The following is a 26,760-nucleotide window of genomic DNA, read 5'->3' as shown; positions in this document are numbered from 1 at the left end:
AATCCCCTCTTTAATTGCTTATCAGAGAAAATGATGAATACGCTCTGAAGAAATATATTATCATTTGAGAATCTTCTAGGTTTATACAGTATTGAAAAATCCAACTAAAAACGACTAGGCATAAACGAGAAACAATACTATAATCCTCAGTCTTGTCTCTCCAGTAATGATGAAAAACAAAAACAAAAATCCTGACAATCATTGAGATGTAAGAATTAGCTGACAATGATTGTAAAATCATTAAGATTAGTATGTTCAAGAAAACAGAGGAATATATTTTTTAAAAAAACAAAAACAATAGAGAATTTCACTAGAGATTTTCATTTCTGTAAAGGGAAGAAATGGCTATAAACCAAAGGGAGTGTTTAGACTACATTTTCTTTGATTGGATGTATTTATTTTAATAAGACTCTTGCTGCCTTGAGCAGGATATTGGCTGTATGCTGGTGTTTTCTACAAATATATTCCCAACATATATCACCTGTTAGCCTTCTTAATTTGTTCTCCTCATTTATTTACCTGTACCTGTAGTACTTCCATATTTAAGGGGCACTTCATTGTTGTATGCCTACCTCAGATTACCAATAACTGATGTTGGGGATGAACAGGCCCTTGCATTTTTTTAAAATTAATTAATGAATGAATTTTAATTAGTTTCAGATATACAGTACATTGGTTAGACATCTATATAGTTCATAAAATGATCCCCACAATTGCTCCCTCCCTCCCCTAACCCTCCACCTAGCCATCATATTCATGCTAACTGTATTCCCTCTGCCATATTCCCCATCCCTGTGATGATCTATCAACTATTAATTTGTACTTCTTTAACCCTTCACCCTGTTCTCCCAGCACCCCCCATCCTCTCTCCTCTGTCTGTCACCAAATTGTCCACTATATTTGTGAGTCTGTTTTTGATTAGTTTGTTCTTTTTGTTCCTTAGATTCTGCATATAAGTGAAATCATATGGTATTTATCTTTCTCTGTCTGACTTATTTCACTCAGCATAAGAACCTTTAGGTTCTTATGATTGCAAATGCCCTCAACAATAACCATCAGGAAACTTCGAGAAAGTTTTATTACTTACATACCATGGCAGTTACATGTCACACCTGGGACCATACAGTTTCCAGGTAGAGAGAGTGAGCATATGGGCCTGGGGTTTGCTTTTATTGGGGTTGAGGGAGAGGACCTAGGCTTTTGTGAGCTTACTCTTTATTGGTGAATTTAAAACATAAGAGTGGGAATTTAAAGTGTGGGAAGAGAAAACAAAAGACAGCCTAAATGATCAGTTGTCAAAATTAACCAAGTCCTCTAAAGCAAAAGAGCTGCAGGAAGGTGGCCTGGATCTGAATCCAGTCCTATGGCTGATAATGGCTTATTCCAAACAGTCATTTTTGAGCTGGATGCCTCAACAATCAAAACTTAAGTTAGGCACTTGCATTACAAAAAAGAAAAAGAAAAAAGAAAAACCAACTATCAGGGCTCATACTACATTCCTCTTTATAAGGTCTTGATATCTGTTAAAATACGCCTCTTTTCTTCTCTTTATTCTAACTATACAACTCCTTCATCTTTTTCAATATATTCTTGTTTTACTTGATCTTTTACCATTTTCAATTTATTAACAGATTATTAAATATAGTTTATGATTAAAATTATATTTGTTACAAATTAATATAAAAATTTGATGGTCTTTACTTATGTGGTAAAATGGTATATTTAAAAAACATAATGTAATATCTTTAACAATGGTATTTAATCTGATTGTGACTATGGTATATTTGAACAGCTATCTGCTAATTTCATTTTCCATGCTTCTACTTTGCATCTTTTATTCTGCTTTCTGATCTTGTGTTCTTTTGATAAAATAAGCTTTATTATTAACTTTTAAGAAATCTTTTCTTGCTTTGAAAACTATAGATTCTTATTCTATTAATTTAGTGTTAACTCTTCAAGTTTTAACAATTGAAATAAAATATTAATTTCAAGTTCTTGTTCTTGCCTATTATTTTTTCAGAAAACCCGAAGACAAAGATTAATAGAATATTTGCCAAGATATCAGTAGCTAATAATAAAATGTTTCTTCTTATATATTGGAAAAAAGTCTTAATAACTGTCATATTAACTGTCATACTTAATAGTTTACTGCTTTTAACTATATATAGAGAAGGTTGGAATTGAAAATTATTTTCCTTCAGCATTTTGAGCACATGATTTTTATCAACTGTAAAATTTCATTTTTATCATGTGGCAATTTTATACACACATATTTCTTACAGCTTTGATTTTTCATAGCTCTTCCAGACATTTTATACTTCATATCTGTTAAGTATTCTTACCAGTTTTTCTTTATTTTGATCTATCTGAGCTTCATTTGTATTAATTAATGAATTTTTTATTTGACTTGTTAAATCTTTTTGTCTAGTCTAGAGGTAATGCTATTAAGTTTTCATTGTTCTCTCTCTGTGTCTGTGTGTATGTGTGTATATACATATACATACATTATACATATATGTGTCTATGTATAATTAAGTTTTAAATGTATGGCTATACATTTATATCTATATAGGTCTATACATATAACTATACTTCTAGCTATTTCTCTATATAGTTCTATATACTTTTCTGTCTATTCAATCACTATAGTTTTATGTATATAATTTGTATACATATATTACATATCATACACAGGTATATATATAATTACATTTTAAATTTTAATTTCTTAATATATGTTTATATATAGTTATCTGTGTTAAAGTAAATTATTTCTTATATTATTCTATACTTTTCTGTATATGCAAGAAATATAGTTTTATTTTGATAAGGATTTAAAAATTATTTTTATATAAACTCATTTTCCATTGTCTCATTTCTTTTAATCACTTGTTCTTTTTTGTTGGTTTTCTTTTTAATTTTGAGAATCCTAAAAATGCTTATACTATTTTTCTGATCATTTATTTATGTATTTTGTATTATTCAGAGTAAATTCATTTTCTGATTTGTTTCCCATTTTATTGACTTCAAATTTTTTGATTTTTCAGGCTTATACAATAATACACATTTTCTCTCTCTTATTTTGGAAATATCTTTTCCTTTCCACTCACTCTTTACCAGACAGTGGTGTTGGAGATGCCACTACACCAATCGCTTCCTGATCACTCATCCTGGCTTGGAGGCTCTGTCTGACTTCTATTTCTATTATTCCCTCAATTAGCATTTTCATGTAAGCGATGGGAACAGAAAAAAAAAAAAATGGTTGTAATTTTTTTTTGTGGTTTCAATTTTTTATTCTAGCTTTCTTTCTTTATGTTCTGGGGTCATGTAAATGTTTACTAACACATATAAGGCAATGCCCAAGTGACCAGCATTCAGCAGGCCTGGGTTTGCTGACTCTTACTCTGTGCGTTCATTCTGGTTTTTTTTGTCTAGAGAAGTATTTGCATAGACGTAAATGTATGTACGTTTGTATGCATTCATTTTGGTATGTTATTCCATTTTAAATTTCATTTTTACATATTATTATCCATAACTTCCTTGTGTTTAGAGAAAAGGCTGTCTTGACTAATACTTTTGTATATGGTATCATTAATTCTCTCAATGTTACAACATGGGTATTTTGAACCACAATTTATGGATGTAAAAATTGAGGCTCAAGGAGGCTAAGTGGCTTTTCTGATCTAGCATAACCAAATCTCTTTGATCAAGTACATGTTTTCAGCTATCCATTGGTACCTTTTTTCAGAAAATTGCTAATTTTTTTTCTATCCAAAATAAGTCATCTCTGTTATTTATAATTTCATCAATTCTCAAAAAAATTAAAAAATGGTCTTACAAATAAATTCAAACATCTTTACCTCTACATCTTTACAATTATCCACAGTTCTCTTATACTTTGAATGATGTAGCTGATTTAAGCTTTTATATGTGTGATTAAAATACATGTTAAAACATTTATATCTACATTATAAACCCTTTTAAAATTGCATATATATTTTGACAGGAATTCCTTAAATGCGAGTTCTCAGCACTGATGATACTGTCAGAGCACTGTATGAAGACCTTGTGAATATATTCATTAATTAAATTCACAAATTCCAGATATAATAATTGTATATGAAGGACTTTTAGTCACTAATATGGGTTTCAACAACAGTTGAAATATAATTACGGGTTTCTAGACATGATATTAATCTCCTATAGCAGAAAGTTGAATGCTCCTCAAATCATGCAATTATTTGAAATATGGGGAAATATAAATTGATTTTTTACATATTTGCTGTAGTTAATTATACTAAATATATTTGGGATTGTAGGATGGGATTTCGAATGTAAAGATGTATAATAGTCAATTAATTACAATGTGTCATACACAAATATGTATTCTCATAAGTAAAGCTGACCATGAGAGAAATAAACAAGCTTTGTATTTTCATATAAACCTTGTTATGAACACATTCACAATTTTGTATCCTTGTTATGACAATTTAAAGAAGCTTAAGGACAATGAGAAAAATCTTTTAGTGGATTGTCATTAAATGATATTATTTTACCTTGTTTTTAAAAATGCTTCCCCATGAAGAGTACAGAAACGGAATTAAAAGTTTACTCCAAAATGTATATGCCATTGTTTCTTTCATATGATTTTGAGGCAAGTGTTACATCCCAAATGACAGCATATTCAGGTAAATGCAGTCAAAGATAATTTCAGTAAGAAAAGAACTGTTGCTAATCAGAACTCGTACATACTGAGTGACTTAATGTTTCCTCTGTAAGGAAGAGTGACTTTTACACAGCCTTGATGAATCTAAATCATGATGAATCTTCTCTGGTTAGTAAATTATGGTGTTTCCTCACCACACAACAATACAGACAGTTAAACTAAAACAATTTAAAAATTTCCACAATACTCTCCAATAATTTGTATTTATCTACCTATCATGTGGAAAACCTTCATAACAACAGGAGGAAATATAATTTGTACAGCACATCTTTGCAGCCTCGCTAATGCAAGATCGTTTTAAACTTTGCATTTCCTTTCCTAACTGTCCCTAGGACACATTTTTCATTTTTCCTAATTTAAATTTTTTCCACCCCTAGCAGTTGCAGCGGCTCTCATAAAAATGTTTGTCAGCTAAGATTTCTCTTAAAATTTGCCCAAGAGCACATTACATGTACATTTCTTGTTTAAAGGGATGCTTCTGAATAAATTCAATGAAAGTTATTTGTACATATGGCTCAATTTTAAATACAAGCTATTCACAGATCATAACACATTAACATCAAACCGACTTTGAATGCTGATTTGCAAGCTGTTCATGGGTATATAAGAAAATAGCAAAATTGCTCAGGCCTATTCCACATCAAATTGAAGCTGATATAGATCAAAAAATATATATATTCATGTTCACCTTCATTGTCCTTCAGGGTGAAGTTTGGGTTTATAGACAGGTGTTCATCAAGAAAAAAGTTAAACCTTGGTCCATTGGCAAAATCATCTTTATCAGTGGCACTGATGGTATGAATAACCTAAAGAAAAAACAAACACTAAATAGTAAATTTAACTTCGCTTATTCTCTTGATTTTAATTATATTATAACATTTTCAGCTGTTAACACTAAAGGATTTGTAAAAGACCTCTTTATCCACCTTCAGTGTTTTCAGATTTATCTAGCATAAGTACCAATTAACTTGATCTTACTTGCATTAGATTTCAGGAAACATATTACGATACAACTTATAATCACTCACATTTTATTTTCTAGCATAGCTGAAACATTAGATTTTTTTTTTCCTTTATCACCCACAGTACCCTGGGCCAATTAGTTTTAAGATTTTATATGAATACCTGTTTGGGGAGACATGAGGTATTGTTTGCACAAATACAAATATCTCAGTGCTGATGTAGAACAGCCTTGCAGTATACGTCAATCTCAATCAGTAAATGCAAAAGCAGTGGTGTCGTATATATTTTTTACCTTTGAGATCATGAGCCAGCTCCTGTGTTTTAGAGATAAGGAACCTGGGTCTCTAAAAGAGAGTCGTGTCTCAAAGCTAAATAGTAAAATAGGGGCGAAGACAAAACCGGACCACTCAGAGCTGTATGGAATATTCCTCATTTCTAGTGGTTGAGAGGAAACAAGTCCAAAATTTGGGCTTTATGCACACTGAGGGGCAGAGAAAGTTAGAATATGTAAAAAACATATTACAGGTGGCCTAAGAGCAGCATATAAATCCTGATAGTATAGCCATTATATTCTTAAAAATAAATATTCAAAAAAAATTAGCATCCTAATGCTTAGGTTGCCCCTTTCCAATCTTCCTTTAGGAACATTAAAAGAGGAGAGACAGAGAGAGAGAGAGAGAGAGTAAAAAGAGCCATAAAAATGGAATTTCTTGTATGTGAAATACAGTATGTCTAATTTGACCCAATTTTTATGTTTTGCAAGTGAAATAATAACCAAAATTTATTACAGTTTAAACTGAAATTCCTCTCTATGCTGAGCCCATTAGTTGGTCAGGAAATGAGGAGGAATAGAAAAGTACTGATTTAGTTAACCAAAGGGGAAAAAATCCAAATTATAGTTGGTATTTATAAATAATTACCAGCATAGTTTTTTATAATGTCCATGAAAAAGTATTTACTTTTGGCAGAAATTAATCATAATCAATTTTATTTATTTTATCAAATAAATGTATCTTCCTGTTTAAATGTGTTTTCCATAGCATATTATTTCTGGAGTACATTCTTAGGAAAAAAATAGCATCACAAATTTATAAAAATAGAGTAATGTTATAGTAAGTAAAGGAGCTAGCCCTGACTAAACATTTAAATTAAAAAGAACATTCCATGGAGCGTATTTCCTTTTAATTAATCAATGAGTTTGCTTTATACTATAAACTCAAGTGGGATCATAAATTTATTTGATAATAATACCAACTTTTGTTGATTAAATTAGCTTGATCCTTGACACGGTGTAAAATCTCTACTGACCTAGTTTACTTTTTTCATCCTAAGTTGTATTGTTAATAATTGGATGTAAAAGGGGCAGAGTCTGGTGTTAGGTAATAAAATCTTTTATCTTATATGTCTTGTTTCCTAAGTTTACATCCAATGGTGGGGGGGGGGCAGAGAAAAAGTTAATATGAATAAGATAGAAAGCATTGCCTTCAATTATTTTTCAAAGTTTCTAGTTGTAGTCACATCTCAGTTATTTTAAATTCACTCTATTTTAGGAACTGACCTCAAATTTCATGCATGCATAATCTTCTTTTTAATATTTTTTTCATGCAAGTTACTTAAAAGATTTTTCAGAACAGGAAAATACGTTAACTCAGATAAATATATTGTTGCATTTTGTATTGATACTTGAATCGGTCTAAACTCTGCTCTTGTATGTGGTTTAAACCTCTGCTTTCACAAAAGGCCAGTGTCTTTGCCACAGCCACATGCTGTTATATTTAGATGCACAGGATCCATAATAGAAATGCTTATAATTCTAAAAGCAAATGTCATGGGCTGGGCAATACAAATATGCTTTGGAAAACCTATTGCCCAAATCGTTACTTATATAGAGTTCTCTGCATCATAATATATAAAGTTTCTCTAGAAATGCTATAGATATAAGATTGAATAAGCCAAAAATTTCAAAGTAAACAAAATATTCAGACCATTTTTACCTGTAATGGGTTAATTAAATGATTTACCACACAGATTAGCAATGATTTGTTTAAATATGAGTACAATAAACATTTTAAAAATGACGTTATAATCCCCTCAATGAAAAATCTAAATTCATTTTGGTGAAAGAATTGGAAACAAAAGTTCGAGCCACATAAAGAATCCAATTATCTTATAGTGACAGCTAAACTCATACAATATTAGAAGACAGCAATGCTGCTAATTATGAGTAGTTTTTAAAAGATAAAAAAAAAATCACAAAACTTAATCATAATACATTAGAACTTAGGGATGCTAAGTCTAGCAATTATTCTCTGAAAACAGTAACAGTTATATGAAGAAAAGAGAAATACTATATAAATAGTGAATGGGACCCACAAAAGAAAAAATGTTTTTTGTTGATTTAACCCTCTCTAAAAAATGGATGGCTTTTTATATAAGAATAAAGTAGCCCACTTTTTTAAAAAATTGAAATTTATCTAGTCATATATTCATGGTTTGAAAGGGCCCTGAAATTTGGATAATTTTATTCATTTTAGAGATGAAGAAAGACTTGTCAATGTCACAAAAAATCACACTTAAAAACACTACAGAACTTAGGTGGTCAATGCAGAAGGTAAAAAAAGTCCCAGGCTAGCAATGTGACATTGAGAAGTCATGACCTAGAGAATGCCTGAATGGATGTTTATATGAGTAAGAAATGGGCAATATAAAAGGTCAACTGAAAAAGTCAAGATCATAAGGCCAATACAAAGAGAGTTCAATCCAGAAAACTGAAACTAACGTTTTAGATTTGGGAGTTGATGTTCACATCCACAGGACAAGCATCAATTGATCCAAGAGCAAGGGCTCAGTAGCATTTGTCCAGATTTTCAGTGATTTTGCCTCACAAAGTTGGCTATGGCTTAGCAAGTGTACATTACTCCTAATACAAGATCACGGTTTGTCCTTGAACTTTTAAAATTATCTTAAATTAAGAATAAATTTATTTGTTTATATAAATTGGAAAAAACAAATTATCTTTAAAAAAATCTAAAAATGGCTGATACAGCCATTAGCTTATGTATCGATTTTTGATTCTTTATGTTGTATTTTGAGTTTTCTGAATAACCTATAAATCAAAGAAACAGAGTGAGTGAAAAAAAGGAAAGTTTACTAAAGATTGCTACTGATAGATCATGTACTTTATACATAAGAGGGGTAACATTTAATCAGATATTTTAATCTATTAGTATAATATTAAATGGTATAGTATTTAATTTTCATTTATATTTGAGATATAAAGACATAAAAGAGATAAATTTATAACATTTACATCGATCTTAGACTTGGGGAAAGTGTTAATTCCATTCACAAATTCTACTAGTGTATGGTAGTATTATCACTGTTGCTGTTATTATTACTACTATTATTATTATTAATGGTTGTTGAACTTTATCAAAAGCTTTGGCTTCAGCTACTGAAATTAACTTAATTTTTCTCTTTTTTATTTTAAAGTATTAGTTTTGCTAGCTACTCTTTAGCAATATTTTATTTATGATATTTCTATGTTAATGGAAGAGAATATCTATAATTCAAATAATATCCTCGTCAGGTTTTGATATTAAAGTTAGTTTCATCATAAATGAGCAAGAAAATGATTTCCTCTTTTCTTTTCTTTTTGATAGTGTATTTTTATTATCGTTCCATTTTAATATTTTCAATTTTTATTACTTCATTGACTCGGCTTATTTAGAAGTACATTTCTTCTTTTCCAATGTATTTCTTTCTATAACAATATTTTTAAATTAGTATCTAACTTTACTTTGTTGTCACACAGAAAAAATAATAAGACCAATTTTTTGCAAATTATTAAAACCTGCTTTGTGGCCCTGCATAAAGTAAATATTTTTGTCAATGTTTTGTGTAAATTTTGAAAGAATGCATAATCTGAAGTTGTTCAGTACAGTATTTTATATTCATTAAACAGTAAACTTCATTAATTATGATGTTCAATTTTCAGTATACTTACTAAAATGTTAAATGACTATTCTATCAGTTTCCAGAAAAAGTATATATAAAACTCTCAATAGGATAACAGACTCGTCTGTTTTTGTTTTTCAATATTTCAATCAATTTTTGCTTTGTTCATTTTGAAGCAATGTTAATAAAGTACATATAAATTTAAAATTATTATTTCTACCTGGTACACTGACTGTTTTTATGACAGTGAATGTGCTTGTTTATAGCTAGTAATTTTTCCTTTGGTAAAGTTTGTGTATGTGTGTACACATGTGTGCAGTTAGGTGACTGTATTTAGAGTGATTATTCAAGTAATTGTTCAGTATGTTTTTCCAAATGTTTCTTTCGAATTCTTTTTCTTATTATATTTATTATATGCTTCTTTGTAAACAACATTTAATGGACTATTTTTTCTTATTTATTTTGACAAAAGAAATCTTTTAATTTGAAAATTTAGGTGATTTTATTTTAACATAAATATTAATATGTACTTCTTTAAATTTACATTACTTTTATTCCCTTTCTATTTCACCACTTTACTTAATTTATTTTTATTTCTTGATTAAAATTTTTTTCTGTGACTTCTACCTAGAAAATACAATTTTGCATATTAATTTTTTATCTTTTATTATTCCTATATATGTTCAAAGAAAAAAACTATATCTCAACAGTAGATATGAAATTTTGTCATTCTAATTTTAAGCTTTACAAACTTCACACAACTTTGTAGATAATTTTGGAATTATTATATTGGTTATTAATTTCACATTTTATTATGATTATATTTTAGTTTTAAATGTACAATTCTAGAATCTTTGAAGTTAGGTCCTATATAAAAAGTTTTCTATTTCTCTTTGTTTTTATACTGTAAATGATAATATAGCAGGAGAAAAATCACAATAATTTTTTGTGTGAATTATTTTAAAGAGAATAAACATTTTAATAACACAATTAAGGTAAAAAATGTTAAAGAAATAGGACATTAAACCCCAACTTTTTTAGAATTAAGTGTTTTTAATTCCAATTTCCATTACCTTATTAGTTACATTGTCTTTTACAATTTTTATTAGTTGAATTAGAGATTATAGCATGCATTCTTGACACATTAAATCTATTACAAATTAGGAACCTATCTACTTCCCTCAAATTTAAGGAGTTACAATATTTTAACATCTTACTTATAATCTATTAGTATGTCTGCTCATGTCTTTTGACCATTTTTAAATTGAATTTTTTTTTTATTGTTGAGTTTTAAGTATTCTTTTTATATTCTAGATGCTAAACTTTTATTAGATATGTGATTTGGGTTTGCAAATACATTCTCCCACTTTCTGGTTTGTCTTATCTTCTTAACAGTCTTTCTTCAAGCAAATTTTTGGTTTTGGTCAAGTTTAATTTATTATTATTTTTTTTCTTTTGTAAATCACAATTTTGGTGTCAAGTCTAAAAAATCTCTACCTCGTACTAGATTCATTTTTTTCCTAAAAGTATTGTCTTTTTCCCCTTGCTATTTTAATTATCTGATTTTATTTCTGAATTTTTATTTTAAGGCATCTAGGTAAAGTTACCTTTGTAGTCAGTCACTTTATTTTTTTGTTGTTGTTGTTTTCCTCTATATTTCTTAAATATTTGACTTGATCTTTAACATCAGTATGAAAAATTTTCAAACATGATCTCCTCAATATTACTTCTTCCAAATTCCCTTCTTTAATATCTCTCTGAGAATTGAATAACTTGTATGTTAGACCTGTGTGCTCTATATGCCTTTCATATCTTTATTTATACTTTCTTTTTGCTTTTCCATGCTTCAACATGAATATTTTATTCTGACCTATTTTCTAATTCACTTATTTTCTCTTCAGCTATGTCTAATCTGCCAAGAATTGAGATCCCATATGCACTTGCTGTATTTTTAAAATCTAAATTTTTAAATATAATTTTTAACATTTTTCTTATCAATTGTACATTTATAATGTATGTAAAGAAAATAATTGGGCATGTGTGTGTCCATTTTTAACACAACTGAAAGAGGATTTGGCAAGCAAATTATTCCAGGTCTATATCATAAAATTCTATACTGCTTTTAAAATGGTGATGTAAGAAAATTCTTAAGTACATGAAGTGATAATCTTAACATATTGATAAAATAATAAAACATATAACCTGTAAGTACTTTAAATATATAATTTTCATCAGATTTGTCTTATTCATATTTTCTAATTTTCTTTTGGACAATGAACATGAGAAAATTGTATTTAAAAAATGAGTCCTGCATTTATATATACATAAATATTTCCCCTGGGGGTATTTAAAACACATAAGCAATTATTATTCTAGCAAGCTACTAATGATTGTTACTCATACACAAATACGCAAGGCAATATTTCTTTGAATTATACTTACATCACAAGCTTCAAAATGATTTAAAGTGATTTTGAATGATATCTTCATTCTGTTTTACCAAAGACAGTAAAAGGGACTATCTGACTCAGCTGGACCTAGAATATTTTTTTATCTTGAGATTCATTTGTCACAGACAGACTTTAAGGTGACTCTCATGGACTGCTTGACTTGGTGTAATCTCTTTTTCAAGTGAGTGTATCCTGTGTCTTGCTGATGACCAATAGAATATGGCAAAAAATTTGACACATCACTCATCTGTTTCCTACCTGACTCACTACAGAATCACTTCTTACTTGTTTGGTGAAATAAATGTCCATACTACGAAAACTGATATGGCAAGAAAATGTGGGTGGCGTCTCAAACTCTGGGAATTTTGAAGAGCTGAAGAAGATTCTGAAGCTTTCAGGTCTACAGTTGAAAGTAACTGAATGCTGCCAACAATCGTGTGAGCTTGGAAGGTATCCCCAAGCCCCAGGCAAGGACATAGCCCGGATCGATACCTTGGTTTATAGTCTTGGGAAACCTCTGCAAAGCCCCAGCTAAGCCATGAGCAGATATCTGATCTACAGAAACTCTTACATAAGTAAGAGCTTTAAGCTGCTAAATTTGTGTAATTTGTTATACAGCTGAGAAGGCAAATGCAATTCTCCTTCCATGTTCTCACTTGTTATATGTGCCTCAGCCACACTGGCCTTCTTTCAGAATTTCCATGCTCCTTTAACTAGCTATGATGATACATCCAGACTCATGTCCTATGTTCAAGCTCTTTTCTCTTTCTTTTACTTTCCCCTCTTTCTTAATACATACATACTCTACATTTTTGAAACTTAATCATCTTTTAGTACAAGTATCACTCAGTCGTGACTCATGTCACTCTCTCGGGCCCTACAAAATAGATGAACCAGTCTCTTCTCCCTAGTCTAGTCACAAAGCTTCATTTCGACAGGAAAGTTCACTGTTTCTTCCTAATTTATTACAGGGCTACACACAAAACATCCAATATGATTTTATCGGTATGATGAATACATGCATGAATGAGTTAGATTTTGAATTACACTTGAGATCTGAAAAAAATTTATTTTCTTTGATTTACAAAAATATTTGGGAGTTAAAACAAAGCTTTATAAAATTATTTACTGAGCAGAAAAATAACACTGAGGGATTTCAAGAATTATACCTAAGAATAATAGAAATAGAGCTGCTTAGTTTGTTGTTGTTGTTGTTTCTTGTTTGTTTTAATTCAAATGAGAGGAAGAGAACAATTAACTTACCTGGCCAGGCTTAGAATTTTCACAGACAACAATATCATATTCCCTGGCAAGTTGTGGCGGATTGTCATTGACATCCAGAACTCTAATCCCCACTGTGACATGGCTCAGCAAACCAGGATTGTCTGCAAAACACACAGGGATGTGTTTAGTATTTCCACACACACTTTAGAGGCTTGGTTTAAAACAAATCTCCTTAATACTGTAGCTTGTCACTAGATCCATATGCTGTAGCAGGACTTTTGGCAAAAGACAACTTTATGAAGACACTCTTTGCTAAACTCATTAACTTACAGAAAAATGAAAAATGAACACCAAGACATGACATGAATGCTAAAATGATATTTTCATCATATCAGGGAAATTACATATTATTCAAGAACTCTAGTGGGAGAAAGTTGTCAGAATTCATTGTATGCTGTCAGAGTCTAAGGGATAAACAATTGGTGTCATCATTAATCTAAGACAAGCAGAAGAGCTGTTAAAAAATAAATCACATCATCTTTAAAAAGTTCAAGGTTTCAAATGTAAATAAACTTGGAGAAAATCAAAAGTAAAATTCTTCACACAAGGATCATTTTCTTCTTATGGGAGAATATATTTGGTGTGTGTGATGTCATGTCACACTTGGGGAAAATAAAGAATAATTTAAAATAGAATTTAGCATAGAATTCACACATAAATCTGGTAGATATAAAAATATTAGTTATTTCTTTAAAATATCTTAAACGCAATCTTCCCATTTTTCAGTAAGTTTATTAATTCTGAGATATAAAAAAAGGCAAGTGATGGTTTATTTTGTATGTCAAAGCTATACATTCAGAATTCATAATGGGAAATTTAGATTTCTTTTTTTATTGCTGATTTTTCTGCCATTATCTTAAAAAAATCCAAAATTAAAACAACAGACTGATATATTAGAATGTGACTAGTAAAAAAGATAAGATCTACACAAATTTATTGATTTATCAAAGCAGAACATGAGATGGCAAATACTATTTAGGAAAAAGTCATATAAATACATATGCAGAAGATATTGAAAACAATAAGGAAATGAATGCATTAAAAAGAGCCATAAGTGGCTCAAAAAGAAATGAGAAAACTGAGTAGTGCTATAATTAAAATAAATTTTAGGTAAAAATAATATTTTCAAAGAGGAAAAATCAGGTTTATATTATTTTACTTAAAGAAACAGGTAATTTCATTCTCTTACACCTTTTCCACAGAAAACAGAGGAATAAGAAAATACTCGTCAACTGTTTTCTGTGCTCTGTAAAACTTTTATATCAGTACCAGACACTCCCACTCATGAAAGATATTAGGTATCAATAGCTTAAAAAAAAATAACAGCAAACTCACTCCACTGATGTGTATAATAATCTATCTTCATCAATTTAGTTCCAGAAATGCTTATTTAGTTTAATATTAAATGAAGGAAAAAAGACAAAAAGAGAACGAAGGAAGAAAAGAATGAAGGAAGGAAATCTAGAAACAAATCTAAAAGTATATGAGGGACCTATATGGGAATACTTAACTGAATTACATTAAAGAAGATCTAAGAAACTTCAGCTCTATCATCCAAGTGGTTGGAAGACAAAATATCATAAATAAAACTAGCCTCTCCAAACTGATGTGCATATTCAATACAATCTAATAGAAATCCAATGAGAATTATTTATAAAAATTGAAAGAGGATTCTAAGATTTATAAGTATAAAGATTATCCAAACTAGTATGAAGAAGCACAAAAAAAGGAATACTGGTTTTACCATTTATCAAGTCTTATTATTATTATTGTATGGTATTAGGATCTAAGACAATGTGACAGTATCAATGGGATAGACAGAAACAAAAAAACAGAAGCAATCAGAGATCCACTAAATATAGAAATTTAATATATGATAATGGTGCTATTGATAATCAATGAAGAAAGTACTAATTGATCAAGAAATGCATGTAGTAAAACTTGTTATCTACGTCATCATCTTTGCAAAATGGGCCATAGATTACACTTCACACAAAAATTCATTTGAAATAATTAAAGACTTAAATGGATAAGGGAAAACTACACATACTTTGGAAAAATATTAATGTACACTATATTAAGTACATGAAAGATTTCAAAGTACAAAATGTACTAGTAGCAAAGGAAACTGATTAATTTGATTACATTCAAATGTGACATTTTTTTCAGTTCCTCCAACTATGCCATGAAGAGAAAAAAAATGTTTCAAATGAGTGAATGTGTTTCCTAACAAAGGATCTGTATCTATAAGACATAATACAATGTACTAAATCAAAAAGAAAAAAAGACAGCACAATAGAAAAATGGGTAAAATTAATAACAAACATTTAACAGAATAGATAATATAAATGGCAAATAAACACATGAAAAAGTTTTCAATATCATTAATATTTAAAGAAATGCAAGTTAATCAAAATAAGTTACCATTTAACACCAATCATATTGATACAATGTTAAGTTTGACAAGATTTCTTCAAATGCTTATTTGAATATAAACCAATGGGAATGCATAAAAATTGAAGTAACCCACATATATTTCCGTTTTTCCTTGCACAGTTATGTATTCTCTGGCTTATACCTTTAGGTAAACTCTTGAACACATATAGTACCAGCACAACTAATAGAAACACCAATAGAAAAATACAAATGTCCAACAACAGCTTAATAAATACAATAACAGTGATGTATTTATACCATTGAGAAAATAAGTGAATTTCAACATAGTCATAATGTGGACAATCTTAGAAATAAAATGTTGATAAAAATATTTTTTCAGAAATAGCTCAGAAGACTGTATTTCAGTATACTAAATTTTGTAAAGCTGAAAAACTAAATAATTTATTATGAAATAAGTAATATACTATTGAGGATGCTCTCAATAACACTGCTTCTTAAGTATATTGACTTTTTCAAATTTGTTTAATATGCTTTACAATATCTTCTTTATAGTGAATGCTGAATGATGCTACATTAAATTTACAGGGAAAAGGTTATACAAATAGATTAAATATACAGAAAAAGTTATAAAAATATTGAATTAAAAAATTATAAAAGTACTGAATAATATTTTAACATACAGAAAAAGTTATAAAAACATCTTGAAAGTAATATGTTCTGTTAATACATCATTTATAATATTATCATTAATTAGTATTTTTGCCTATGCAGAATGAAAGCTAATGTGATGCCTATATATTATTATATTAAACAATTTTATATTATAAAGATAACCATATGTATTGATTTAAAATTAGTTAAATGGTGATTTAAGTATTTGCTTATTTATTGTGATTCTCATTATTGAAAATATAAGGCACCACTACAGCTTTTCTACAAGCTAATATTGACAATTACTATTGACAATTGATTTTTAAATAATATATTAAAACTAAAAGAGAATACTTATTCTGAATTCTCATTCTGTAAATTACAAAAGTGATATGGACCCAGTTTAAATTGGCAAAGTCCGGGTTATGATTAACTTCCTATCACCACTATCTAACTGTATCTCTTCTATTGCAAGTTTTATACATAATTTTTACTGTATTTTATATTTCAATCAGGTATTTGCTCATTTTTTCAAGAGCAGTCAAAAACAATCTGTTCTAGAAATTTGAGGCAAGAATAATTTTATTACCTTTAATCATTGGTATCAGCAGTTTTCATTGTTGCTGAGTAAATTGTTCTCCACTCCTTTTCTGAGCAGGCAGGTTTAAAAGCAACCTTAGAGTATTAGGAAAAAAAGCTTTGTAGAAGGGGATTCTGAAAAGACCATACCCTCAGGAACAATTAGAAATAAAGAACAACTAAGTACCCCTTTTCGACCATCACCACCTCACTGTCCCACCTCTGTCTTGCTCACACTGTCCTCTGGCCTTGGAATGGTTTGGCACCCAGTTCATACTTGGATACAGGAAACTATAAACCCTTCTAGATGGAAATGTACTCTTTCCATGTGGATCTAATGTTATTTAAATCTCCAACATACAATTACTATTTCATCACTTCATGATTAAAAGCACAGCATTTGGGATCAGACAAACATCGATTTGTCTGTAGACTTACCACCATTATGTGTTCCTTGGGGAGGTTGAACTGAATCTAACCTTATGGTGGACATGAGTAATGATCTGTATGACATGCCCTGTTGGGGCACTCACAGGAGGTACTGATGAAGAGTTACGAAAACCAGAATGCCAGATTAAGTTTAATAATTACTGATACAAACTGAATTAATTGTTGTCTGTGTACTAAAAGAAGAATGATGTATAAAAACTTTAGCTTTAATTTCAGATAAGTAGAGCTGAAAACCCTCCATAGCTTTGTAGCCACTTGTGGCCTACGTGCATGCATCCTAATATTTTCTGCTCAATAATAAACTTAGCGAAATCTATATTAGAAAATTGTCACATTCCTTTGGCTTTCTATTTATCATTTCACACAGTCCTAGGGTTGGTATTTTACTTTTTGAATGTCAATCACTTTACCTATAAAATGTGAACGTATTCACATGTGTTAGAAGCATTTTGCTGTGGCAAAATCTGGACAATGTCCTTGAAGTTCTTAATGCAACATTGCTGTTATTGCTATTATTATTTTTATTTTTATTTTTAGGAAATCAGTTTTTCAGTCCTTTAAACGGTAGAGTAAAAAAAATACAATGGATCAGACAAAATTTAGTATAAGCCCCTTTCCTGAACTCTTTTGGAACATAAACTTTGGAAAATTATTTGTTATCTCTCTGCCTTAATTATTTAATCTGTAAGACAGAATAAGACTTATTTTACTTGCCAAACTGTATCTTTGTGAAACAATTAAGGAAGCTATGTAGCTTTACCAAACTGAGCCTGAGAGAGAGCAAGTATGCACATTTTAATCTGTTCTGAAAATAAACACAAGACAGAAAACAAACAAAATCTATGTCACACTGATAATCTTATATGTGTAATTTCCAGAACAAACTCTACTGTATAAAAACCAACCATGTTTTATGTAATAGCAATGTAACAGGAACTCACATCAGCAGAGTGCCTCTGGAGATAGTGATGCAGTGGAAGTGGTATTCTAGTGCGTACGCAAGCTTGATTTAGAGCGTTCTCTGTAACTTGAGGAACGGTCTGTTTTATCTGGTGAGTTCTTCTGAAAAGTCTGATATGAGCATGCCGGTATGATGTGCTCTAGAGAATGCAGAGCAATGAAATATACCACCCTCTAGATTTCCCACAATCAATATACATGGAGAAAACAAACTATATATTAATATTTTTTCAATTTGTTTTTTGTGACTTAAGTTTTAATTTAATTTTACCCCAAAGCCCTTATTACATTATTATGTAACCTCCTAAAATTCTAAATCATGTTTATTAGTATATATACAAGTTTACTATGGAATTTTATATGTTTATAATCTAAATATTCATATTTTAATGTTCACATAGATTTATGTGAATTTTACTGTCTACAAAATGTAGAATGTGATTTCATTCTTTTACTTTGTGAAAATTTATTTCTATACTGCAACAGTAGTAAATTACAGTGATTATGAATTTAATTATGATTAATATAATCACATTTATAGTCTAAGTTTCATAAATGCTCATACTTATAAGAATGTGTTTATAAATTATGTTTTTGGTTTGTGTTTCTCTGATTTCTATAAAAAAGATTACATAGGCAAATATTTACAAACCAAACAATCCACATCCATGTGAACTGTTATGGACTGTTGTTAGAACGTTTTAAACAATTGGCTTATATTTTGTTTATTAACAAATATGTTTCCACCATGCCTTAAATAAATATATAAAGATAAGCTTTGCAAATAAATGATCAAATGAAACAAATTTTCCACACAGAACATTTATTTTGAAATGAAGATAGTTTTTCCAATTTTACATGTGCTTCAAAATCTTATATATAAAACTTGTGTTTTAATTTTTACCCCAAAAATGGGTAAAATAATTAATAAATAATATAAACTCTTTACTATTTACCATCACAACCTATTTGCCCAAAATCAATTAAATTAAAAAACATGTCCTCATAAACCATTATTGCAAATATTAGTGGAAAGTTTATTTGGCGTAGATAAAAATTGAAAACAAGCCATATTTCCACAAACTGATTTATAAATAAAATGTGGTATACATACATACAAGAGAATGATAAATAGTTATTACCTGTTGAAATTATGGTATGGGAAAATATTAAAAGCATATGCTACTCAAAAAGTGCCAGTCAAAAGAATCCACATATCTACCTTTTATTTTGTTATATATAGAAAAGGCAAAATTATAGGCTCACAAATCAGACCAATAGTTTCTAGGATTCAGAAGTGGGAGAAAAAAATTATTTCAAACAAGACATTCTGAGTTGATAAAATTATGCTCTATCATGATAATGGTGATGGTTGCGCGATCAGATGCATTTACAAAACCCATCAATATTTTCATTTAACAAATGGTGATTTTATTATGTTAATTATTCCTTTATAACCTTAACTTTTAAACAAAACAGTAATGTAGTCTAAAATTATTAATTTGTAGCCAGGAAATAGTATCACTCAGTTTACAAATTAAAACTTTTATAAATAATGACATTCAATTTTCAAAATAAAATTAAAATATTATGAAAATAAAGCTTTATTTAACAAATATTTATATATAATTTAAAAAAATCATGAATAATGTATAATGGACAAAAATTCACAAAATACTTAGAGATAAATTTTACAAAAGATGTATAACATTTCTACATAAAAACTACAATATACTGCTGAGAGAAATCAAGGAATAATTAAATAAAAGGAGAGTATATACCATACTCATGAATTGGAAGACTGACCTTGTTAAAACGTCAATTCTCCCCAAAATAATATACAGATTTCAATCCAATGCCAATTTAAATCTCAATAGCTTTTCTAAAAATAGAAATTGGCAAGTTGTTTCTAAATTTTATAAGAAAATGCAAACAAATCAAGAATTCTAAGTCAATTGTGAAAAAGATGATCATGGCTGTATATCTTTTGCTACCTGATTTCAAAATTTTCTATAAACTTACATTAATCAAGATAATGTGCCACTGGCATAGTATAAACAAATAGTCAATTAAACAAATAGTATACATGGTCAATTGATTTTTGACAAATTTGCCAAAACAATTTGAACAAGAAAAAGAAAGCTTTACTGCAAATGCATATCTATATGGGAAAATAACCCACTCCCATCCCTATCTACTGAAACACAGACAATAACTCTAGATAGGGGTTAAACCTAAACTTAGAAACTAAAGACACAAAGCAATTAGAAGAAAATATTCGCAATCTGGTAGGTAAAGATTTTATAGACAAGACAGGCATCACTCATTATAAATTAAAAATTGATAGTTTTAACTTATGATAATTAAAAATGTCCTTCAAAAAATACAGTAAGTAAACAAAACAGCAAACCTCGGAACTGGAATATCTATATAGATATAGATAGATATAGATGTAGAGGTATATTTCAAAGAATTTATGTCCAAATTTGTAAAAATTTACAATATTAATTATAAGAAATTAAACAAAGTGAGCAAATGAGATCATAGAGGAATATATACACATAACCAATATAGATATGGAAAAAGTGTTTAGCATCTTTTGTCATTAAAGTTATGTAAATTAAAATCACAATGTAATTCTACTATACTCCCAAATGAATGGCTAAAATTAGAAAGATTATCAGCTTTAGCTGATGAAATTATAGCAACCAGAATTCTCACAGTTTGATAAAATTTTACAACTACATTGGAAAATCAGTATGACTGTTTCTCATAGTTAAACACACACCTATCTTGTGAAAGAAACAGGCAACTGGTAAGTATTTATTCAGAAAAAAGAAAACACGTATCCACACAAATGCTTGTGTATAAATATTTATAGCAGCTTTACAAATAACAGCCCTTAAACAGGAAACAAATCAAATGCCCATCAACAGGGACATGGATAAGTTATGATATAATCATAATGGAATATTATTTATAAATAATAAGAAATAAGCTACTGTTACTGAGAATACAGATGAATCTAAACATTTTATATTATTCAAAAGCATCTCAAAGTGTACATATATTGTATGCCTCAATTTATATATATTTTGTGATTCCATTTATATGAAATTTTAGAAGTTCAAAAAGTTATGATGAAATAAGTCACAATATTGTTACCTATGAGGGGTGAAGAGTAAAGGGATTGACAGTAAAGGAGAATCTATCTGAGGCTGTAGAAATGTCCTAGAACTTGATAGGAATGTGGTTACACAGGGAGTATAGAATTGTAAAACCCACTGCAATGTAAAAAGATCTGTACATTTCAGAAGTTATCCATTAAAATATCACTCAAGGAGAATAAAATATCACTCAAGGAGAATAAAATGTTAATGCATTCTTCAGAGGATATTATTATTTATTATCATATAGTCAATTGTGAGCCTCAACTAAATTCTACATGAAATATGTTATAAATAAGAGAGTGAGTTTAATTAATGTATTTTAACAACGACTCAATTGTAATTTTTTTCTAGATGACTTTTATTTAGGTGCTAGAAGATTTTATAATTATATATAAAATTTATTTCCAGTTTTTTCATCTGTATGCTACTTTCTAATGGTTTCGAAAATGTAATTTTTTCTAAGCTCCCTGAAGATATACCAAGTAATGACTCCTATTAATTTAGCATATACTTTAGCCATATTTATGATAATGATAGGAGCTGACATTTATTTCATCACCATGTACCAGATACTTCATTTAATCCTCACTGAAATCCTTTGTTACAGATAAGAATATATGTGATAGTTTTGTTAAATAACTTGACCAAATTATAAACAAAAACAGAATTTAAATAGAGCCTGTCTTACTTCTTATTCTTACATATCATATATCACTGACTACTAAGGTAATATAAGGACTTTACAGATAATATCAGACTTTACAGATATAAAAGCTAAAATGCCAGAACAGTCAACATTTATTTAAAAAAAAAATCTCTTAAATGTGTTTAGATTCATATATAAGAACTAAAGCAAAAGCAGAAGATATTCCTTACTTTTACTCTTTGTTTGGCAGGCTACATATGTGAGTGTGTTCACCCATTATAGGTGTCGTGTTTTGTAACCTTAATTTATTTGGGAATATTTTAAGTTACTTAAAAGAGAACTGCATGGTGTTGGTTATGATTTAAAGAAAACATTCTGCTGATTCTCTAGATAATAGATTAAAGGGTTAAATACAAAAAACTATTTGGGAAGCTATTTTATGTAATACTCCAGGTGGAGGTGATGGCTGTTCAGACAGTGGTTGGAGTAAAGGAAACGGCATGAAGTGGTTGCCTTATGGATATTTTTTAAGGTATAGTTTATATAAGTTTCTGATAAATTAGATGTGGAGCTTGAGAGAAAGAGAGGAGTCAAATATGACATGAGCAATTGGAAGACTATAGCCACCATTACTGTGATGGATAAGATTTCTGGAAAAGCAGATTTATAGAGATATTGAATTTTGAGGAAAAGATTTACTTGGAACATTTTGAGTTTGAGATCTCCAAGAGAAGATATTAAGGTGCCTAATATGCATGCAATAGGATTGAATAAGCAGGCATCTGCAGATTAAAATTTGAGAGTTATCTCTATGTAGATGTTATGGAAATATATTTGACTTAATGAAAATACTTGGACAATTACTCCAGACAGGTATGAGGTCTGAAAACCGGGATATCATACAATTCAATGATCAGAGACATGGAGAGAAATTAAGAAGTACATGAGATGGGAGAACCAGTGGGGGATAAAAAGAATCTAGAAAATGCTGTGTTTTTAAGCCAAAGAAAGAACCTGTTTCTTGAAGGAATTGTCGATTGTGCCAAATGTTGTTGCTTTGTTGAGCAAATGGTGGAATGAAAAGTATATGTTAAATTGTGCAATATGAAGGACAAAAGTAATTTTGGTGAAGTGATGAAGACAAGAGTTTCTTTAGTGTGGATTTTAAAGAGCATGAGAATAAGGAGTGCAGACTGTAAATATAGTGATGTGTCACATGATGACGATTCAGGAAATGAGGAACCATATATACAATAGTTGTGCTATAAGATTATTATGGAGCTGAAATTTTCTATTGTCTAGTAACATCTTAGCTCTCCTAACATCTTAGCACAATGCATTACACAAACACCATTGTGTTATAATTGCCTACGGTATTTGGTACAGTAACATGCTGTACAGGTTCATAGCCTAAGAGCTTTAGGGGAACAGAATTTGTCACTCCAAAATATGTCTATTTGACATAAGGATTATTTTAAACTGGTTAATTTTAAGAAACAGCAGACAAAGCAGAAGCTTTAAAAACCAAGCAGATGTTAATCCTTTGTGAAAGACATTACATTTGTAAGGGAAACCTCTGTAAGGGTGTCTCCCTTGCAGTACCGAGAAAGGGAGAAGGTGATAACCTTATTTCTAGAAACCCTTACCAGTGCAGAAGACAGTTACCGAAACCTCCATGACAACCTTACCCTCCTTTACTGTGCTTTATCTGGTAACCTCTCACAGCTGACTCCCCTCATCCCCATCATGTTTTTTGTCTTTCAGCTGAAAATGGTATTTTAGGTAGTGGCTATAGCCATTTTGGTGAGTTAATCAGTTTTCTTAGGTCTCTCTCATGTATATAGGAGGTGTATATGTTATTAAATTTCTGTTTGTTTTTCTCTTATTAATCTTTCGTTACAGGAATGTCTCAGTCCAGAACCCAGAGGGGTTAAGGAAAAATTATTTTTCCTCCCCTACAGAGAAACAGGTTATACCATATAGCCTAGGTGTGTAATAAGCTATACCATCCAAGTTTGTGTAAGTGCACTCTATGATGCTCACATAACAACAAAATCGCCTATCGACACATTTCTTAAAACATATCCTCATCATTAAGCTGTGCATGACTGTATAGGTAACACTTTTGAGGTGTTTTTAGAAAAAGGAAATAAAATAATAGAGTTGTATCAGGAGGGAAACACTAGATCAAGGTAAGTTTTCAGTTTTTGTTTGCTTGAGTTAATTTTATTTTTGGATAGGAAATAAAGCCTATTTATGAGGACAGGAAATACTATATTGCACAGGGGAAAATAAAGATATAGGAAAGAGGAAAAATAATTGACAATGCAATGTTTCAGAGGGAACAAAGAAAGACAGGATGCAGAGCATACATAGGGAGGTGGTTATAAACATGGTTGGAGAATTTATTCACAACTCAAAGGAAGCTAGATTTATGGGAACTAATGTCCATAGTACTATTTAGGTTGGTAGATATGATGGCAGGAATCCATGGAAATCCTTTTCTGATTGCTCTTAATTTATAAGTCATTAGAGAAGCAAGATTATCTGATGCATGTAAGGATATTGGAAGGGATATCGAATAATTGAGAAGGAAAATTATAAAATAAATATCTAGTAGTCATATATATATATATCTGCTTTAATTATTCAAGTTTTTTTTTTTCTTTTGAATGAATACATTTGTTTTAATTCTTCTAGACTTTGATAGAGGTAGACATAGTGCAATTCGTAAGCCCTCAAATGTTTCGACATGTTATGTAATCAACAACAGAATAATAGAATGTAGTAGATATTGCAATTGCCTCACCAAACTCCTCCCATGTGTACAACTCAAGAAGTTTAAATGGAATTGATTGCAAATGAAAATAAAAATATGGGCCTTGATTGTCCCAAGTCAATGTGGAGAACCTATACCTCTTGCCATAATAATTAATCCAATTATGGGTGTATTTCATGTATTAAATATAAATTTTAAAGAAAGTAAAAGGAGATTAGTCAAAAAGTGACTTAATTGGAGCAATGTTTTTAATAGTTATTCAAAATGACAATTTATTTCACTCTGGATATGAAAGAACATGTTCCAAATTTAAGGTGGCATTCATCCTGTTAATATATTACGAGTTAACCTAGAACTGTTGCTTGTTACTAGCAACACTAAAGCAAAAGATGAAATTTAAAAAATGCAGAAAATAAAAAAATCATAGAGAAATGGAGATAGAGATCTGATCAAAATAAGTCCGAAGCCTAATTTACCTATGAACGTTACATGTACATGGGCCAAAAAGTTTCTTGTAAAATTTAGAACAATTTGAATTATTTTTGAATATTATCTAGTAATCTGTTACATGACAATAGATAACTAATGCACTGATTCATACATGTATAAAGGGATATGCCAGAAAAGTATTTTAATACTTTTGTTCATTGGTTAAAGCAGTACCAATTTCTTTGTATGCTATTTCTTATGTTTCTCATGGAAAAAGGGCCAATTAGGATGCTTTTGCCTGCTAATATAAACACATTTGTGGAAGACAAATTTCATATATCAAAATAAGCCATCAACTACAGCAAAACAAAGTACTGTATTGAAGCTGAAGGAATTTAAAACCACCCACTCTTCAGTAATAGGATTTTGTATCATTAGACACAGCTGCTAACAAAAATTAATTTCGAGTTAAAAGGCAACAACGAATGAGTTCATAAAATCTAAATTTATTTTCCATCAGCTGAAGTTAATAGTTGGACCAGATTTGAAATTTGTGGATCCTAATTTTTGAATATGTCTGTATAAGGGTTGAGAAAAAAAGATTTAATAAATAAAGAACATGTAAACATCACTGTTTGGACTGAGTTGTATATAATCTGTATGGAGAAAAAAATGAAACAGAGAGCTAAGGCAAATATTCATATCGAAATAATGACATGCAGTTGTTTAATATATGAGCTCTGGTGACGGTAGAATCTTTTAGACTCGTAAGATGAATAAGTAAAATAGCTTCTCCTGACTTTGGCTCCCTTGAAACTATAACTGGCATGCAAGCCATGATATAATCTCATTGCACTGTATTGATTAGGTGGACTGCATTCTCAAGTTTAGTGCACACAACAGGAAGAAATAGGATATTTTAGGAAAAATGGGAAATATATAGTGTGGTGACCACAGAATTGTGGAGTGAGTGATAAATTTGTCGGGCAATTAAGGTGTTTGGAGAAATAAGAGGCAAAGCATATTCATGTATTTAATGAGGTTTTATTAACCAAGTTCCATGTGTTAGAAAAATTACTAAGTATTTAGAAATACTATGATAACCAAAGATAAAATAGATCTGATTCCCAGACCTGATATTTTCACAATCTAATGAAGCTAAATAACATCGTAATAAAATGTAAGAGGTATTATTTTTAAGACTAATAAGTGATAAATGATATACGTCAGGTATACATGAAGTTACAGGACAGACGAGAAGGAGCTGTAAAATTCGAATGAAAATTTGGGAAAGATTTCACAGATGTTGCGATATTTGA

At 29.7% G+C, this 26,760-nt stretch overlaps 1 protein-coding gene across 4 annotated transcripts in view; it reads right to left on the bottom strand.

Annotated features, from left to right (window-relative positions):
• The window catches only part of CDH18 (cadherin 18), a 252,364-nt gene that overhangs the window by 19,212 nt on the left and 206,392 nt on the right, over positions 1–26,760 (bottom strand). For all 4 annotated transcript variants that reach the window (XM_006907120.1, XM_025043539.1, XM_025043540.1 and 1 more), the window contains exons 8-9: positions 13,360–13,481; positions 5,415–5,532 (exon numbers count right to left, since the gene is read on the bottom strand). In XM_006907120.1, coding sequence (XP_006907182.1) covers positions 5,415–5,532; positions 13,360–13,481 — 240 coding nt within the window. The remainder of the gene's footprint in view (positions 1–5,414; positions 5,533–13,359; positions 13,482–26,760) is intronic.

Source organism: Pteropus alecto, unplaced genomic scaffold, assembly GCF_000325575.1.
Source record: "Pteropus alecto unplaced genomic scaffold, ASM32557v1 scaffold152, whole genome shotgun sequence".
Taxonomy (NCBI): domain Eukaryota; kingdom Metazoa; phylum Chordata; class Mammalia; order Chiroptera; family Pteropodidae; genus Pteropus; species Pteropus alecto.
The sequence above is the reverse complement of the archived record's forward strand: the minus strand, read 5'-3'. Positions and strand labels throughout refer to the sequence as shown.